The 21,232-nt window shown below is 40.6% G+C and overlaps 1 protein-coding gene across 3 annotated transcripts in view; it reads right to left on the reverse strand.

Annotated features, from left to right (window-relative positions):
- sh2b3 (SH2B adaptor protein 3) overlaps positions 1 to 21,232 on the reverse strand; it is a 54,922-nt gene that overhangs the window by 20,346 nt on the left and 13,344 nt on the right. For 2 of the 3 annotated variants that reach the window (XM_084359913.1, XM_084359914.1), the window contains exon 2: positions 17,638 to 18,858. In XM_084359913.1, the coding sequence (XP_084216039.1) occupies positions 17,638 to 18,828 (1,191 nt within the window). In that variant the 5' untranslated portion in view covers positions 18,829 to 18,858. The remainder of the gene's footprint in view (positions 1 to 17,637; positions 18,859 to 21,232) is intronic. The other variant, XM_084359912.1, reaches the window with a different exon arrangement.

Genomic DNA, 21,232 nt, shown 5'->3' on the forward strand with positions numbered 1-21,232 from the left:
GGACGACTGAGCAGGCCGAGGCATCGCCTAGTGGTGTCTGAGCCACACCACCTCCCACAAAACAATCCCAAAAACTAGCATGGCACTGTTGTTGTCCAAACAATGGAGCCGCACATCGATCAACCACAGTGGTCAAGTTTTTAAATTCATTAGCACTAATTTTAACAGAAATTCTAGAAAGTATGCAAAAGAAATAGCAAATTAAAGCATCTTTGTTTCTTTATCTGGATCCACACCAAAAGTTAATAAGGTCTATCCTGGCTAGTATGCAACTCGGCAGGATCAAATAGGCCTGGTGTTGAGCGACATATTCAGGCTGGGAAAGCATTGCTGCTTTTAATCATTTTATGAAATATCAAACAATATCCCCAGTGTTGCCCTTTACACTGACCCCTGCTCCATGGGTCAATGTGAAGGACATTTTTCCTGCCTGGATCGTGGCTTTTGTGAACAAATTCTTGGTATGCTAGAGAAACATGTTCCTTCTGTTATCTGCTCTTCAGTAACTACAGCTGTAGCTAACAGCAAAGGTATTGTTTTCACTTAACGCCAGACTCCACCACCTGCTGCTTGTGTCACACAGACAAACACTCCTGAAGTCCTCCATGGTTGGTGGGACAGAAATAGATTCTGATTCCTGCTCAGTTCTGGGTGGCCCAGCTTCAATTTGACTCCGAAAGTACTGTAGATTGAAATAATGATAATATATATATACATATAAAAAAAAAAAAAAAAGGTCAAGGCCTTCATTTTCACTTTACTTAAACTATTGTTGGCTCTGGTTAAGGACTATGAGGGCAGCTGTGACCACTGTTTTATGCATTTTAAGCAAATAATATCTAACATTGTAGGGCCTGGACAGTGTTTTTAAATAAAATGTGACCATATGACAACTCATATGGTCACAGTTAACATAACTATAAAATTTTGAAGGGTTGAGTTTATTATTTTCCTGTTTTCCTTTCAAATCCGCTCGTTCACGTTCTGAGAACATTTTAAAAACATGTCTCCCCAGAGACAAACTCTGACAGCCACCTTTGAACACACTGGTTTCTGGTGCATGTACATAGGTGGAGGCAGCCAGAAGATCACTAGAACTGATCACATTCACAATCAGCTCTATCTGTGGCATCATGGAGGATGTGGGAAACACACATGCATGCACACAAACACACACACACACACAGCAGTAGTTGTGGGGTTACCAGCACTGATAGAGATGAGTGTGTTCTAGGAAACCTGTCAGTAGCTGTGAGAGAGGTAGCGTTCTTCAGTAATGAATAATTGTGTCAGTTCATCGCGCTGCCCTCCTTGCATAGTTCTCAGAAATACTGATATACGAACCAAACATGCAGAAGTTAAGACAGCACACTCAAGATTCACAGAACTGACTGCAGTTCCTTGTAAATGAGCCAGCTGTGGTTTTGCACGCAGAAAGAGACCAATTACGAACACTGACAGAGCAGAAAAAAGAAGAAGGGAAAGTGGCAAAATCTAGCTTCAGCATCTTAACTGATCAGAATTTCTTCCGTATTAAACAGACTAATTCTGATAAACTTCCTTTAATGATTAGGACTTTAAATTGAAAAACATATATATATATATATATATATATATATATATATATATATATATATATACATATATATACACACACACACACACACACACACACACACACACACACACATATATATTCTCATATTTACCAACACAGATAAAATCCTCCTCTGAGTAAGGGCAGTGTATGAGGCTTTGTTTAGAGGAATGCACCTGCAGAACAGCACCATTTCAGGTCTTTAGATCATAAACTATATTGGACACTCAGCTGCCAGTTTATTAGGTGCAACTGGCTAAAACTAATACAACAGTGGTGCAGTAACTCCCACCCTTCATTAGGGTTATATTGTGTTTGGTGCAACTGTTTTAGGGAGATTTTTATTCAACTTGAACGTCATTTTAGAGGCTGCAGTTAGTGGTGCTGCTGAATAACACACACACACACACACACACACACACACACACACACACACACACACACACACACACACACACACTCATACACACAAACAGACACACACACACATCGAACCCTCTTGACATCGCCTCATGCAAGTTGTTTTGGATATTTTGGATAAACAGGGAGGAATAGTATTTCACTTACGTTGTTCACAGCACTGAAAAACTACATTTGAAAGACTCGACAGTAATATCTCTTTCCAGAAAATATGTATCGTTTACTCAAGATAATCTGCAGACCTGGCTGTTTTCATTGGAACAACCTTCTGTTGAAAATATTTTAAAACTCCCTAAGATGGAGTACCTTTCTGTGGGGAAGTGTCTGCTGATATGGATGTTACCAGGTCAATATGATAAATCATCAGATGACTACTGACCCTGAGTACTCCTCCAGTGTGACTACTTTCAGTCTAAATGTTGATCTTTGCATCATTACACATAACTCAGCTGTCCGAGATAAAGTATCTCAAATAAGATAAGCTATCATGTGACATCTTAAACAAAAGCTAATCAAAGTGCAGCTGAAATATCTCAGAAAAACAAACCAACGACGCAGATCAACTTACTGAGAAACAGAAAATAGATTGCGTGATTGTGCCCAGTGGTGTGCATGAATATGCACACATAGACATGTGTGCAGTTTGCACGTGTGCATTTCAGGTTTCCAAGTATTTTAGCTGACTCACAAAGGCTTAAAGGGAATCTAGATTTTTGCTTAAATGACCATAATCTTGCGTAAATGTTTCCACACTTGCATGAGAAGTTTTTGTGCCTGAAGATAGTTTAGTCTAGTTAGCAGGATGAAATCAGTAGTTTAATTGTGGAAATGTACTTCTTGAATAAAAAATAAGCTGCCATGAAGTTTTCTGTCCTTTGTAAAACTGTGCAGGGTATATGTCTTTAATAGCTCAGTAGCACTAAACATACAGATCAGCAGAGTGCCAAGTTTGAGAAGTTTCAAAAGTTTGCACTCAAAATTCACTCAGCAGTGGATGGAAAATTGCTTACGTGTGTGCCTGCGTTTGACTATATGAGAGATTTCACTAGTGTGACACTTAGCACGTGTCAGTTATGGGTGTGTGTGCATGTGTGATGGTCAGTTAAGGGTGGGTTGTGTGTCTGGTTCCTGTACACATGTGGAAAAGAAAAGCAGACATATTATTCCTCACTGAATAAAACCTCTTACTTTCCCTACAACGGAGTCTTCACTCCCTTCCTGCTCGGCCCTTTCTTGCAACTGTGCGTAAAACCTAAACCAACTCAGCAGGCGATCTATTGTTTAGCTGGTTGACCAAAAACTAATCTGCAACTATTTTGATAGCTGAAAATTCGTTTGAGTAAATTTTCAAGCAAAAAAGAAGAGAATGAGAAGATTTTCAGCTGATTAAATATCTTTGGATTTTGGACTCTGCCAGTCTTTAAATAGCTTGTTTTGCGTTTTTTTTCAAATCATCAAACGAATCGATAATGAAATTATTATTGATTGCAAGTCCCTGCAGTATATCCCACTGGCCTGCTGAACATTTGGTGTGGCTCTAGAGAGGCAGAAAAAACTAAAACTGCTGTGATTGATTTACTACAATAACCAACTTCTGACACAGAAGTTGGGAAAGAAAAACTTTCTCTTGTCCTTCCTTTCCCCGATGCCCCTGTGCCACACCATTGTGTCTGAATAAACCTTACTGTGCAGTTTTGCCCCTTATGACTACAGCTCGTGGTACCTCTGAGCCAGAACCAGGTTTACACAGGGAAGGAGATTTAGCCATGATAACATTTTCCACACAAGAGTCAAAGCCAAGTGGGACTTGCCAGAGCCAGATCAAACTCTAAATGTTTATAACACAGGATCAAAAGGCACAGTTTGCTTAGTGAGGAGCTACAGCTCAATTGACAAATCATCTCCTCTGGCAACAGGATAAAAAAAAAAAAAAAAAACTTTTTATTTGAGGGGAAACTGAGAGGCACAGATAATGAATACATGTTAGCTATGTTTGGGACTGTAATGGAAACCAGGCTAAAGACTTGCCCGGAGAGAATCAGGGGAGGGTTGGAGATGTGACTCAGAATAAAGCTGAGCAGAATTGGGTAAAAAAGCACAAAGAGAAGTGGAGAGAGGAGAACACAGAGGATAGAAACAGACAGAAATGTGCATGCAGGGTTTCTGCAGGGTTCACCGAGACACACAGTCAAAGTATGTCCTGAAAAAACAGTCAGGATAATAAGGCCTACAGTTATTTAGTACCTAAGAGCTGAAAGTAAAGATTAATTTAGTTAATTGTATATCGGATAGCCGATATATCGGATATTAGTTGTCTGTTATGTGGCGAAGTTCAGTCCCTGTGAAGTTTACAGTTTCATTGCACTGATGTCTGTTTGGTCATCGAAGCTATCGTTTCACTGTAAAATATCCTGCTTCTGTTACAATTCCTTGTCACAAGTTTCGTTGCTTGTCTCATATCAGCTGATTTATCATGATAGAATTTATTACTCCCCAATATTGGTATCGACCCCAAAAATCGAGTATCTGTCAGGCTGCACTCTAAAGCAAATTAAGTTATGGACATTTATATCACATCACAATCCAACCAATCAATTAATGTGATCTGGATATCTGGCAGAAAATCGATTGATAGTTACTGAAGCTAGCAGAAGTGTCTGCTGTATTTCTGATGGTGCTGAAACCCACAGAGAAAGACTGAACAGCCACCTGCTGCACAAAGTATTGCACTGTTTCCTCTACAGTGGAGTGGAGGACCTCTACAGTAAGAACATAACCACCACAGCTATAAAATGGGAAACTGAACATAATAATCTAGATAACAAACCAAACGAGACACCAACAAGCCTGTTAATCATAATCGATTAACCAAAATGAACAATATTAGTGCTGCAAAACACTTGGAGCACTAGAGCCAGAAGTAAGACACACTGGGAAACAAATACCAAAAGTTACAGAGAAAACAGTGTAGTGCATTATACTCACAGGTGTCAGCCCACATTACAATTAACAAGGTTGATCTACTAACCTGAGTGTAGATACAATTTTGTTTGTCTATCGAGAGTCTAACAATGTAAAAACCTGAAGCTAGCTTCTTTTAAAAAAAAAAAAAAAATTGGACTATGTCTGCTGCAGGTGTTAATATGATTACAAACATCCTTTGATAATGTGCATTTTAACAAATACTTCACACCTTATCCTCCTGCAATTTTGCTCAATTAAACCATGACGTAAACGGTTAACCTTGGTAACAGTACAGTGCTTGGAGGTGTGTGTCATTGTGTATGCGTACGTGTGTGACTGGCTGTGTGTGTATGGCGACCAAGAGAAAACTGTTGGGTGAGGGAGCTGCAGAGCTTTGCTTTGGGGGCTTTCCACATGCTATTCAGCAAGGTCATGTGCACTGGCACTGTGGTTGTAGGTTACACACACACACAGACACACACACACAATCCAACAAAGAGGTTATGATTATACACATTTATGATGCATGAACATTTAAATATTATTAGTCGCCAAAGGGAGACAGTGTATTGATCTTCGTATATAGTGGTTAATGCAGGCGGAGACGCACGTAAAGACAGCACGACAACCTTCTGCCTTAAAAAAAACACAGAACTAGAAAGAGACTGAGCGAGAGATCTGACAAACATCTTGACCACATGACTCTAACCACTTCACTTCCTTTAGATGTTTCTATAGATTTTTGTAACACTGAAACACACACACACACACACACACATGCAAACAAATAGAAAAAAACACTCCTCCCACACTCAGGCATTTTCAACACTGAGAGAAGTTTTCCACTCTGTATGGCAAGAATGTTTTTCTGTCTTCTTCAGACTTCATCCAAACAAATATAAACAAAAGCTGCAAATGATGCGAAAAGCTGTCGTGAGCTTTGTTGTGAGCCACACTTCCTCTGCGTTTCAGTCAATTTATCAACATTAGCAGACTTATAGCCCCACCTGGCACCCGAACTTTACAGAAATGTGTACAATGATATAAGGGCTTATCACAAAAGAATATCCAAATCGCAGAAGCTGACATTTTATGATAAAATGTGTGACAAAATAGCCGTATAATGAAGTATTGTAATGCTGCAGAAGAAGAAGTTTGTTTGGTACAGACCCAAACAAATATCACATCAAAAGCATCAAAATTCAACACTGTAAAAATAATCGTTCCCACTAATCGTGAATCATATCATGCTTGCATTATCTGTCAACATACTAACAATTTGATTTTTGTTTACCAAGTCTTACAGGCCTAAATCATATGTATATTTCCCATTAATGTAATGGTACTGCCAAAAAAAAACATGGCATCCTTCATCTATCCATCCAGCTTATCCCTATCTAGTTGCAGAGGCAGCAAGCTATGTCAGGTAGCCCTGATCGCTTCTTCCCAGCCACGTCCTCCAGCTCCTTCTGGGGGATCCCGAAGGGTTTGTTTCCCCCCAGCATGTTCTGAATCTGCCCCTGGGCTTCCTACAAGTTTCTGGAAGTGTAAGCAAAGGGCAGAAATTTTACTCTGAGCCCTTTCCCGTCTGCAAAGGAGGAAATATAAACTCACTGCTGCACATATCTGCTTGTCAGTTTCCTGCTCCATCTAACCCTTAACCATGAACAAGACCCAAGACATTTAAACATCCTCACCCTATCATTGGAGGTGCTGAGTCCCAGCCACTTCACACTCAGCTAAAAACCCCTCCAGTTCTCACTCAATGCCACAGTCTGATTCAGTCAGTAACAATGACATAATTGGCAAAAAGCAAACAGGCAATCTTAAATTAAGCAAGCAAATACTTGGATACCTTCACAGCTAGCTCTTGATGTTATGTCTATTAACAATGAGCCAAGACCTTGGCAGAGTTGACAGTCTACCAAGAACAATGTTGATTTATTGCTGAAAACACAGACACTGCTCTCACTTCAGTTTCCAAAGGAGGGACACCAAACTGAGCAACTCCACAAAGCATATATCGACTTACACCCCTTTTACACTGGACAAAAAACCCACTTACACCCACTCACATCTGGCTTTTGTCTTCATTGTGAATGTCTATAATCAGCATTTACCTCCATGTAAATAGACTCTGCAACTCTTGCAACTTCTGTTATCGGCTCTGGAAAAAAACCAATGTGTCTAATTCAGCATTTTATTGGTTACGTTTTAATGTCTTCTGGATGTTAACGAATCTGCTGCCTTCTACGGTCTACGGTCTACCCTTTCTGGCACATGTTATGTTTGTCATCATATTGACGTAAAACATGTCATCAGCATTGCTTCATCTGAAATCTGAGGTTTGACCACAAGCCTGAGCCTCCTCTTAGTCAACCTGGCTGGAAATTGCTTTCCTAGGAATGATGAACAGTTTTTTTAACTAATAATTGGTCTCGTATTCTCTAGAAGTAGGAACAAGCACCCACTACTGCAAGCCCAAAGGCCCCAAACTTGACACAAAGCTGTTGAGGCCGGTAGACAAATCGTTATGTTTTTAATATGACATATTTTTAACAATACAATCTCTGTAAATCATAGTATCAAAAGTTAAGAAGCTATTAAAAAAAATTTAAACGCATCTGCAATCAGATTTTCAGTGCTTTTTGGTAATATTTTGCTAATGAGGCAGATGCAACAAGAAAGGGAAAAGATTCCCAAAAACCATTTTGCAAAAGTTGCCTCAGAACAAGTTTTAAATTCTGGTATTATTACAACATATATTACAATATTTAGACCTTTTAGCTCATCCAACCGTTATGCTCAAACGCTATGGAGCTTAACGAATGACTCGGTGAACTCCAAGGGATGAGGCTTCATCGGTCCTATCCTCAGAGGGCATGTCAGTCAAGGTCAGCAGTTCTCTCCTGCTGAGAAGAGCGTGGGCAAACCACTGGTTCATGTAAACATATTCATTGAGCTGGATCTGGTGTATAAACATGTGGATTCTACCCACAACAAGAGTTTTACCATCACAAATCTGCTCATGAATCATATCATATTATATCTTGTGTTATAGCAAGGGATATAACACCAATGATCAAGACCAGAAACCAGTGAGATAAAAAGGGTAAGCGTAGTCTTTGTTTTGTCTGCTTATAAACATCATAGCTGACATAAGTTGAAGAGAAAGATTATCTATGATCTGCTGTATGTAGTCTACTACATCTGAGAGGCTGTGATTCTTTGAAGCTTTTGGGTACATTTACATCAAGTGCTTTCCTTGGAAATTTGTGGTTTAAACTTGGTAGGATCTCTCTATGAGTCACTATATTCCTGACAAGAGTCATTACTGCCGATTCTGGCTAAACGCTGGTTTTGTACTCAGTTTTAATCCATCAAGCCCACTTTCACGCAAGTGCGGTGTGTGTGAGGACTTTAATTAAGAGCCAAACTGCTAAATAATATACAAAAAAACTATTTGTAGCTTAAAACTCTGGACAGCAGCCAGTGTCCAATCCACCACCAACAAAACCTTAATCATCTCTGAGTGAGTCACAAAGTAAACCAAGCTCAGAGCAAAAATTCTCCATTCTATTGAGGATACAGAAACTAGAATAAACACATATTCTTGTTTGTAGAAACCCAACCTATTGCTTATTCTGAAAAGAGTGGCATGCTGTGGCAAGATCCACATTTCTAATCACCAACACTAACACAGCAACACACATTTCTCATGGTGTTCTCACTTCATTAAAACAAATCACTTTGTACAGCCTTGTTTACGCAATGTTGTGACTGCCTTTGCCAGAGCACCTCACTGAAAAACGCTGAACTAACATTGGTTTGCAGGGCTTTTTTTTCAACAGCATTACTTCTAGATGAATGTACCTAATAAACTGACAACTGTGTATAATCGTGCTAGCTTGGTAACTACCCAACAATGACAACAACAGCCTGCTTCCATGAACTAAGCTGATACACAAAGCAAAAGAAGCGGTCCTTCGCAGTACAGACTGAGACCACATGGAAAAGGTTACAAACAGGAGGCTTCTTGTTTTACTTAAAACATTATTGGTCTGAATCAACCTTCAGCGTCAACATACAAACACATTTTTCAGTGATCTCTCTTTAATGACTGGTTAGATTGAGGTTATATCTGTGCTAGCGCAGAAACAATTAGTGAACAAGGCAAGAAAGAATGCAAAGTATACAAATTTGGTGCTTTTCTCTGTTCGTCATCAAGCTTTATGTTTTGGACAACTGGCTGGACAAAAAAGGCAAATGACAATGCCACATTGGGTTCTAGAAAATTGGGTATTTTTCATTGTTTTCTGAAATTGTATATACACTTAAATGAAAAAAATAATCAAAAAGTTAGTTGCTGCCGTAACCTGTGCCTAACCAACCTCCAGTGACCTTCATGGCGATGCCAAACATGGCTGTTTGGAAATCAAGAATGTCACACAACTGTGCAGACCTCGGTTTCATTATAGGGGCTCTCTAGAACTTCTTTGTTTTGCTTGGAGCCCATCATTTCCTTTTATGTCATCGGACTCAATTTCTCAACTACAACTCGAGAATTTGCATAAAGTAACACCCTTTGAACAGACTGTGAAGAAATCCACAGTCCAGCAGCATTAAACAACTTAAACGAATCGTCCACTGGCTTGTTCAGACAACCGAGAGACAGGGAAGGTCTTGTGTTTCATGTCACGTTACAATCAGCTCACATGTGGCAAATAAAAAAGTGATTAATACATGTAAATTGCTACAAATTGTTAAACAGAGCGCCTAAGCTCAGAGGTTTAAGCAAAGGACAGAGTCACACAGGGCTGTCATTTCATTTCAAACTACTGAAATTATGCTAACCAACCGGAGGTATTGTTGCCAGACGGATTTTCAAGCTCAGAGCCAACTGGATGGCTGCCACAGTTCTGGTGAAGGAGGGGTGGACATGTTCAGGCAGGTCAGCAGAGACAAACTAAAAGGCTGAACCTTTGTGGCAAAAAAGCCACACAAGCTGAAGTAATATATTTTAATGTATCAAAGAAGACAAACAGGAGAACATCTACTTTAACGCGCTGCCATTTATCACATTTTTACTATCAGGTAAGATGATATTCACAGCATGTGTGTATATACATGTAGTGAACAGTCGGTGCATGAATACACAAGCATGCATGTGCACCCACACACAAATCTACATCCATCACATGACTCAGTCTGTCACTTCAAGGCATAATTTCTAGGTTTCATGAAACTCAATCCCTGGAAAGAGGAAAAGATTCGACTTTGTGGGTGAGATACAAGACTGCTATGATGTAAAATGAAACTAGACTGTAAACTCTCTGAAGAGATAATCTCTGCTCTAAATACTGGTGTCAGCAGAGGCCGAGTGGCCATCTCTAAGTCCACAATTAGTCACTACTATCATGATGTCAACTGTCAACCTTCACTTGGCCTGTGCAAAATATGAATCTTTACAGACTAAGTGTTATATTTGAACATATTTTGTTGTTGCACAGTAATGTCTTGTTATTATCCAGAGGTACTGACCTTTTAAATGTTATTTCTCAATGCTTTAAGCAGCACAGAGGAAATTCCATTCATGCTGATCGTGCTCAGTTTACATCAGATGCACAGGAAGATATTTCAAAATTTGCATAGCTTAATGTAAGAAAATAAGTATTACGACTGAAATTTTTGATTATGAAAAACTTAAGTTGTTTTAGGAAGGGCACCCTTTGTTTGGATGAATACATGGAGTGACAGGAGGCACATTTTTTTCCCATTGTAACGCAAGAAGTCATATTCATGTCTGACAAATGTAGCACCACTGGAATGGTATGTTTTTGGTGTCTTGTGTCTTCAGGCCGTGTGGGCTAGACACAATAAATCACTGAGTGTGCCATGGGAATCTTCGACTTTTTAGGAACTCTAATGTTTTGTATAAGGATCCTGCAGAGTTTAACTTTATGAAAAATACTGTCAAAAACATAAAAACTTGCCACAGACCCACAGACACCATGATCTCATCGTGTCGTCCTCTTTGCTGGCTTTTCTATGCAACGTTCAGTCTGTCTTTCTCATGTCTCCTGCTGCCTTGCGTTTCCTGTGTCTCTCTTGGTTGGTTTCATTCTGTTTCTGGTTCAGCTGACTGGGGCCCATGTGTTCAGCGCTTTAGTTGTGGTATGCAACGAGAGCCAAATTAACGCTGCATGTTGCCATATGAGAGACCGAAGTACAACAAGTAACACAGAACAGATGGACACCAGAGTCTGGTTGTTGGAAAAGTATTTTCCACTGATGTTGCAAGCTGCTCTCTTACTGTCAGTGAGAGGAAAAAAACGTGCACTAAAAAAAAAAGAAAAAACGCTGCACTCGGTGATGCAGAGAGAAGAACACGTAAAAATAAAAGTAAATGTTAATAAACGCCTTTGGACTTCAACTGTGCAACTCAAATTCTGTTGGTTTAGTGAGGCATAACACCACATTTGGTTTCTCAGATTTTTTTTTTAACTGAAGATAAAGTATCACATGACCATGATGGGATAGTAAAAACAAAGATAAAGCTTGAGCAATATATGCAAAAATACAGAAAATTATGGCTGAGAATGCACAGAGAGAACAAACACATACAGACAGAGAGGAACCAACACCAACATGATATGTAGCTCAGGCACACGTACACACAGGCATGAAATCAAACCATGTGGGAAAGATTAAAGCAAGAAGAGCTGAAACAAACATGCAAAAGCACACACACGCACACGCACACGCACACACACACACACACACACACACACACACACACACACACACACAGCTGAGATGAGATGAGATGAGAGGGATGTGATTAAGATGAAGTCTACAGGAGGTCTGAGGAAACATATCCGTCATCAGACTGCAGCAGTCTGTGGGAACTCACTCTGGAAGACAGAATACCACTATTTTCCTGGCAAGACACTAACCTTGTCTGTAACATTGACTACTGTGCGTCAGATGAAAGGAAAAGTAGGGCTTGATGTTTTAGAAACAACTACCTCTGTGACGAGCGAGTCAAAGCTGAGGAAGGTTAAGCGATAACTCCAAGACTTGAGGTAAACGACACATTAAGATGTGAGTGATAGTGAGTGATAGGTCGTACACCGCGCTTTCTTCTCAGCCTTTTGGTGTGTGTGGATTTCAATAATCTAGAATAACACAACACAACACAAAGATTGGAATGGTAACTGTTTACGGGTCACGGTGTCAGTCTGTCCTCACTCAGATACTGCAGGCTAAGAGACTGAGATAGAGGATTTAAGGTTAAAGTCTCAGACAACACATAGGACATTATGGAGACATCTGCTCGTTTCCGCTGACATGACAAGATTCACTTCTGCAATAAAACAAGTGTTTTGTGGCCTTGGCTCGGCTATTTTTTCAGTCCATCTGCGAAACAGAACAAACGTAACATGGATACAGATAAAAACACACAAGACTTGCTTGTATAACTACCAATTTGAGAAGCATGTATGAATAAGTACAACAAGTAGATTGTATTGGGGACGAATTATTACATAATTGTTTATCCAATTAGTAACAAATTCAATTAGGATGACTTGAATACATGCAATTACCATAAAAAAATTAGACTTGTTTAATTACAAAAAGAGGAATGCAACAAATTATCCAATAATACTATCACATTACTAATTTTACTGAAACTGAAATTAAAGCTCGAGCAATTTTTTGCTATTGCCATTTCAGAGCTCACAAGTGCTTATTTGCATGTCTGAAATGAGGGTGTGTATCATTATCTATAATGTCTTTACCACCGAGATAGACTTACTATTAACTATGAAATTGTGAAACTATGGTTAAGGCTCCTGTAGAAGCCACAGGTCTGTATGATATTAATATTGTTTTAAGAAAACCATGTTTGATTCACGATTTCATGGAGAAGTACTAAACTATCCTCAGTCCCGTGTTGTGACAGCGACGTCTCTGATTGGTGGAGCTCGCTGGAAACTGTAGTATTGTAGATTCTGAATTATGTTTGTCACAGAGTGACCGAGATTTCCCTTTCTGACATGCTGCGTTATCTAAAAGATGTTGAAGTGTCCAGTCAGGCCATGTACTAGTTGGAAGTTGTTGGAAAGGAATTATTTGCAATGGTTTATGGGATGAGTAGTCCTTCAATCTTTAAATTATTATGTACACAGTCTTTTTCTAAAACGTAACTGGAGAATCTATGAAAAATTAATTCACTTATAGGAACCAGATCTGGTCGAAAACTGGACACAGTTTTAATATTTTTCTCACGGAGGTATGAAAGTGTCCTACAGAGCAGTGGTTTCCAAACTTCTTATGCCCAAGTCAGTAACGAGCCCAAGTCTCAAGGCACATGCATTCACATTCAGGAACAACAGCCTCCATAGCACTGTTATCTGATCACTCTGTTCACATTCATTTTTGGTTCCCTGGATGTTTTTTTTAAGTAATTTTTTTAGGTTATAGAATTTGCCTAGAGTAGAATGAATATGTGCAAAGAACTGCTCTAGTAAATTAAAAACTCATTCATTGGGCTACTTTTTGTATGGTTGCAATTGCAATAATATGTGCTTGTAACAAAATGCCATGGCACACTGGCGAGGGAACCACTGCTATAGTGTATAAATGAAAGCTCTTGCCTCTTAAAAAGTTTGATTTGATTAAACAGGTTAAAGCTGCATGTAGATCGACATTACTGTTGCATCAAACTGCCTAAGTTTTGCCTCGATAGAGCACCACGCCTCGACTGCAGCTTTCTCACGCAAATACATTATCAGTTTCCATGCAGCTTCCTCTCTTGTGCTAAATCAGCTCACTGATATTACTGCTGTTTCTCACACATACACACACACACACACACAGAAAGATCTTAATAAAAACACATATGAACCGTACCCATTGATTACCATATTCAGTGCAGCTGATAGACATATGCAGCGCTGAGGCATGCATGCTCACACACACCTACAGTCACAATGAGGCCACAGATGTATGAAACCCCAATTTACATCCACAAAAAAGAAACTGTACCAACACAATATCTAACACACCAACCCAAATGTACTGCAGGTTTCCGTGTTTAAATGACTTCTTTTAAAAAAGGTGTGAACGCATGTGCTTTTTCTCGTGCATGTTAAAATGTGTGCATGTAAGTCCACCGCTCTCTTTCCTTTTAAGGCCATTCTCAGGGCCTTCACTCTCTGCTCTGCCAAGTTTACACACACACACACACACACACACACAGAAAAGAGAGGGAGAGCAGCAATGCAGGGCCTACTGAAGCAGCATTGCAATCAGCCTGGAAAATCCAACCAATGCCTTCCCATTCTGATATACAGCATTGACACACGCACGCACGCACGCACGCACACACACGCACACACACACACACACACACACACACACAGGCTCTATCATCAACTGAATTACCTCACGCTCATGGTTAAGGCTGCAGCTGGCTGAAGAGTTGAGGGCTGCTAAATATAAAACACTACAAGCTTACACACTGAGACACACACACACATGCATGCAACATCTTCTTCATTGACCTCTGTTTTTGCTGGAATACACACTTGCACACACCCTGAAGAGGCTCCACTCTGCTTCCAGTGACCTTAGAGATGGCAACGGCGAGGACAGCAGTCAACTGAGCCGCTCTGATTACTGGTTTGGGGATCTTGGGGGACTGGGTGTGCAAGCACATGCAGCCTTGCAGCTGGTCCCATCTGGAAATATTGCAGGGTTTTATGCCATGAGGTCTCATGTGGGGAGCCAAGCGTACATATTAGAAAAAAAGACATCCTGCTTTGCTGTGATGAGCTGTAAAGCAAGGCCTGGGGGAAGAAAGTTTCTTCTTTCTTATTCCAAGCTTAAAAATGCAAGTTACTTAAAGAAATATATCTTAAATGTGGCTCTTTCACATTCTTTTGATTGTTGAGTTAAGTGTTTATCATGAGGTAATAAGTAGAAAAGATGTAACTGGCTGAAGCAAACCCCAAACAAACAGGAAACAGTGTAGGAGGCATGTCAAGTCACCAAAGAGTAAAAGAACACATGAATGCTGCAGATTCTTTGGAGGTAGCTGAGCACAAAAACGGCTCACTGGGCAAATGCTGTGCTACATTAATGCATGAAAATGTCTGCATTATAAAGACATGCTCCTCTTTACTCTTTATTCATATGAACCGTAACTCAATTTCTTTTAGCTTCTTTAACCGGGTTTAAGGGCAAATTATCTCTTACCACATCTTAAAAGGTTATCAGTATGAAACAAATGATGGAGTTTTAACACCGATACTCCTACTCAGCACACAAGGCAAGAACAGATGGATGCTCTGATTAGTTTTCATTAGTCAAAGCTCAGACTTGACTCGTAATATCATCCTTAAGCTTTTTCAGCTCTGTTTAAAACCAAAGTCTGCTCAACATCACAGCACACTCTGTAGCTGCAGTTAAAAAATAAATCAATCAGCAGAGACAAAGATGTGATGAAAACCGCCAACTGAACGCACAGTTTTATGAGCCAAATCTAAATGTCATCACAGCTTTGGTCTTGTTTTGTCATGTGGCAAATTGTACACCAAAAAGAAGCTTCTTAGATGCGGCAAAGCATCGTTTATGCAAACAAAACAAACACAGAGAAAAGAGATGGTTTGAAAAAGGAGGGGGGAAAACCCCTGCGACTAAAACAGCTGGAGACAGGAAATGACTTTTTTGCCTGTGTGTATGTGTTAATTTAGAGTACGTACATACATTTGTGACACAGCCTGGCAAACTGACATTAACCAACCCTTTAAAGCCTTCTGTGGGTTTCCATCTTATTGATAAACACAAACAGATCTACAAGATGAGGAACCTGCCAGCTGTTAAATGCTTCAGTGCTGCGCAGAATTCTTAGAAGAAGTTCAACAAACATTTGCAAGAACTGCAGACACACAGTCCTGCGGAAAAGGCATCTGCTGCACTGAGAACAACAGTAAGACAGACAGCGTCAGATATTGATTATATGCTATATTCATGCAGTGATGTATTTTTTATCAGATAAAAAAATCATTAAACATTGCAAGTGTAGTATGTTTTGCAAAACAATAAATGAAAATAAAATGCTGTGCTGCAATATTCAGGCTGAAACTGAAATCCTTGTTGTACCTCTGGACACACCTTAAACAGGAACTTTGCCGATTTTTAACCAGCTCTGTATTACTACAATTATGGTAGTATATGCTAATGAACAATGTAAGGCTTCCCTCCATTTTGCCTACACCGAGAGCCCCTGACTCCATCATCATCAAGTCATCTGGTGGCTGTCAAATTGTATCAACTACAGACTGGTGTTTCGTATTTGATGAACGTGCATCCACGGACACAAAGAGTGTAGTCGGATCTCGAGGGGGAAGTTCTTGCTTTCTCTCTTTCTCTCTCGGATTGAGTGAGAGGTGTCTGACTAAACTAAGATTATGCGACTACACGTCTTATTTCTCGCCTAAAATGTTTTCAGAAACAGATTTTAGTGTTCTGTATCGATGTAATATGATGTTGTTTGCTACCAGCAGGCTGCTTTACTGTTTCCTACCTCTAAATAGACTCCAAGCCAAAATAAAGCGCCTCCTAACTCGCAGTACGTCATCCATCAGTGGGGGTGTTTATTGGGCCAGTGCAGCGCGGTGCATTCTAGTTGTTGGTTTTCAGCGTTTTTGAGCAAAAGGGAATAACAGGCATTTTTCTCTGGTTATGTAGCGCAGTTTTATGCAAAGGCCAGCTCTCTAGCAGTGAATTACTACTTTAAATCAAAAGGTAATAATTTGGACAATTATGCACTTAATCCCTTTTATACTTTAGAGTTAGGTGAGAAGATCCCACTCTCATGCCTGTGCATTAACTATAGAGCTAGGAAGCGATTATTTTAGCACCAATACAGGAAGTGGCAAGAAACGGCTAGCCGGGCTCTGTCCAAAGTTAAAAAAACTTATGTAACCAACACCTTTAAAGTTCACAACTAAGTTCACTAAGTAAACTTCGTGGTTTACGGGGGAGTTATGTGGTGATACCTTTTCTTGGCAAAATAGTCCCAGCATGAACATGATACCCGACATGAAATTGCTCTACCGAGATGAAATCTTCTCATCTCTCTTTTGGAGATAAAGCTATAAGCATATTTCCCATAATGTTGAATTATTCCTTTAGTTTTTGTTACTGTATCACAGAAACCCAATCCACTTTCTGTCACTTTCAAGCTTAATGCTAAAATGCAATGCTAAAACCAATGAAGCATGCAGTATTTGCATAGCAAGTATGAAAGAATGTGCAGACTGCTAATGCTACAACCCGGACTGTAAATGTTGTTACTCATTTGAGGATATCTACAAGTATACAACATATATTTTACACATCACTGAACTGGGTGCACAACCTGGCGAGCTCTAACTTCCTCTCAATGTGCCGTCAATTCTTAGTTAAACATTTTGTTTGTAGATGTAATAAAGACTACATGAGCCTATGGAAGACAGTGGTGATATCATATATGAAGGTGGTCCTAATAAATGATCACAATTACACCCACTATGTGTACATATGTCCAATAATTGCTTGGTTAATATAAAATATGTATAAATATAAGCATGAGCAAATATTTCTACCTTTGGAGGATCATAGAGCTCCAACTGGTACCTCTCCCCTCCTCCTCTTCCTCCTCCTTGAGCGTCCATAATCCTCCTGACCAGCAGGCGGCAGCGTTGCCAGGGGGGCAGAGTGTCTGAGATAGTGTCATCCACCAACAAGTACCTCAGTTGGTCCTCTTTACAGCAGCCGCTCACCTCTGACCGTCTCTGCCTCATGCTTCCGCTGCGGAACCAACGGAATCGATCTAGGAAGTGAGAGGCTAACCCGGTCATGAACATATGTGAGGAGGCCGGGGGCGTGGCTTCAGAGTTCAGACAAGAGGAAGAGTGGGAGGATGAGGAGGAGGATGACACTTCCTCATTCGTAGAGGAAATCCCACCCACTCTATCGCTATTATTTGGGGGATTGTTGTTGTTGGTGGGGTTTGGGCGGCTAGGAGACAGGTCCTGGGATGAGGGGGGGCTGGGGAGCGGCCGTTTCTTGAGTAGTCGTCTTACTGTCTGCCGGATCTGTCTGACAGAGAAATGTGTAATGTCGGCATGGCCAGGGTTGGAGGCTGAGGAGCCCGAAGAGTACCGTTCAGATTCCTGACGACGATCACTGCCAGAGACCTCCTCGTTGCTCCGGCTACGAATCAACAGTGACCCACCGCCGATACTACGAGTCGACCCCCTGAGCACCACTGGGTTTCCTTGTAAAGGATTTCCCACAGCACATCGCAGCGGCTGCGCCTGTTCTCGACTCACCACCACCGGCTCCACTTTTGGTGACACCACAGTAAGACGAGCAGCTCCTCCGCTTGGCCGGCCCGCCTCCCGATAGTCCTGCACCTCAGACAAAGGTGTGATCCGCAATCGACCAATTACGGCCTGTGATGGAATGGGAGAGGCTGCCGGAGTGGTGGAGGAGGAACTACCGGGAACAGTAGAGCATGTGTTCTGGCTGAGTGGCGTGCCATCTTTGTCGACCTCGCAGCAGAAGTGTTGCTGGAAGAGGTCGGTGAACTGCTTGGAAAAGGTCTCTGGGGGGAGCACGTCATGCTGTGGCCGCTCTCTGGCGAAGCTACGGTAGTGTTCGGCCAGCTGCTGGGCTGTGGTGATGGCGTGCAGCTCGCAGAATTCCCACCAGCCTCTCGGGGGCGCTGCCACGCCAGGGCCTCCTCCTGCTGTTGTGGTGGTGTTGGCTGGATGTATAGTGTTACCATTCATTGCAGTAACCAGACCGGCTGAGAATCACTGCTGTGAGACAAGGAAGGTTGAAAAAGAAGAAGAGAAATGGATGATTTGGGGAGTTGGGGTAAAGGGGTCGGTGTGGAGGCAAAAGTGGAGGGATGGACAGTTATGAAATGAGAGAAAAAGATGATTGAGGGACAAACAAAGGAGAGATATGGAAATGTAATCAGAGGCATGTCAAAATACTGATGAGTGTTGTGCAAGAACTGGAGATCTAAAGAGGGAGCTGGCAAAACAGTTACAGCATTTCTTTGAACTACTTGAAAGTTTAAAACAGTTCAAACACTGAGGAAGGACAGCCAAAAGTCTGATTTTATCTTACTCAATCTTAAACAGTCCAAATTGGATTACATGGGACGGCAGAGGGATCTCTGGAAATCAACCACTCAGAGTATCTTAATAGATAAGGACGGCCTCAGTTCACTCAAAGGACAAAGGACCATTCGATTCATAGAAAAACAGTCAATTGAATCAAGGGCAAAGACACATTGCAGGTGTATATATTTGAGTGGAGTCAATAAAGATGACAAAAATCAGTTCCAGATTGAACCGATATGGATGACAGAGACTGCAGTATCTGATATGAATGAAAACAGCAATATATTGAACAGACACTGAATGAGGGCCTGACTGAGGAAGTACTGTTAGAAAATTTCTCAATCAACCACACTGCCTGCTCGGCCATCTGGGTGTCTACATGTGACCCTTTTCAAGTTTCTTCTGCTTCCCCCCCAACATGAAGTTTTCATCATGTCAAGGCTAATACTTGGACTGTGATTGCTTGACTCGACACACCAATTTCTCGCCTGATTTGTCTCCTATCGCTCTACTAAAAGAGCAAGGAGTTTCATTATAAGGCTTACTATACAGCTTACAAATGGGTTTTGGGGGTAATTCAGAATTAGTCATTATTAGCCCTACCAAGCAGGTTATGTCAGAAAACACTAAACTGATTTCCATTAAACTTGTTTAACTAGCTTTTGGTACGGATCCGGATAAAGGGACCAATCCAGGAATGTTTCCTCAATTTCTTTAACATTGTGAGATAGTGTTTGACATTTTTGTTAATTTCTCAGGGAATAATGCATGGATCTTGATGAAGAAAAAATAAATAAATAAATAATTTAAAAAAATAATTCAGGTGTACTTTGATTGAGATCCTAGATCTGGTTAAATTATGCTTAAATTATGCTTAAGCAGTTATAGGTGGCTTAAATTCAGATTGATACAGGGTTATCGAGTTTGATATTGGATTAGGCTTGACTGAATTTAAAGGGGCTGTTGGGCCTTGGTAGTATACTGTACGCTCTACTGAGTGCCATTCTAGTTTACTATGCGTTTTAAACCCCTTGGATACCAGGATGCTCTTCTATTTTGCTGGAGTTTTGGAGGGAATTTCCTTGTGGAACAATTTCCACCAATTTTCCTCATTCGTGTCAGCACCACTTTGTCATCATCAGTCTGTGCAGAAAGGACTCAACAACATTAAACAGTCCAGTTCTTCTACAGTGCATATGCACTCACCTATCCACTATAATTGACCAAGTGCTACTTCTGCATATATAAAGAAAAATGAGAACATGGTACAAGAATTAACCACATAGTTCAGCATAAAGAGGAAACAGGATACATTCCTTGGTATTCAAAGAGAGCCCTACCCTGTCCTTCATCTTTTCAAATACCCCTCTTGCCGTTCCCCAATGTGCCTACAATGCTGACCCTGAGTAAGCTCAACCCATAGCTGCAGTACAGACAGTCAGTAGGAGTACGGATGCATTTTCAAGAACCACAACAGGCCTGAGCTGATGTAAGAGTGGAGATTGTTGGTTTATGCACCCAGCCCATGGATGATTTAATGTTGTATATTCAGCCACAGAGCTGTTAGATATTCACACTACTGTGATGTAGCAAAATAAGAACCTTTATATGTACTTAAATTACACTTCAACAAGAGGTTTTCAGGAGATAACATTGTTTTGATTATAAACTGTACCATGATAGGATTTTGCAGTTACATTTTTGCACAAGATAGACTATTTGAACAAAAGCAGTGAAAAAAGACAGTATCTCACCATTAACACTCACTGGCAGGAGAACATTAACGCCTGAATAAACTGAGGATGTGTAAAAGATCTAAACATGCATCATACTACAACTGCAGTTCATTTCCATACTGCTGTACCCATGCCTCTCATAAATGAGCTGTTGAATAACCTTACAGTAAGATCAGCTACAGCAGAATTAACAAGGGTTTATCAATCTCATTCAACAACATGTGCTTACAGTACATACCATCTTCCTCCAGTGCAGCAGAGAAGGGTCTATTCTAAATACAGGAAGTATGAGTGTGCGTATGTGTGTGTGCATTTGGGGGTGTGTG

Source organism: Pagrus pagrus, assembly GCF_965226575.1.
Source record: "Pagrus pagrus genome assembly, chromosome: 8".
NCBI classification, from domain to species: domain Eukaryota; kingdom Metazoa; phylum Chordata; class Actinopteri; order Spariformes; family Sparidae; genus Pagrus; species Pagrus pagrus.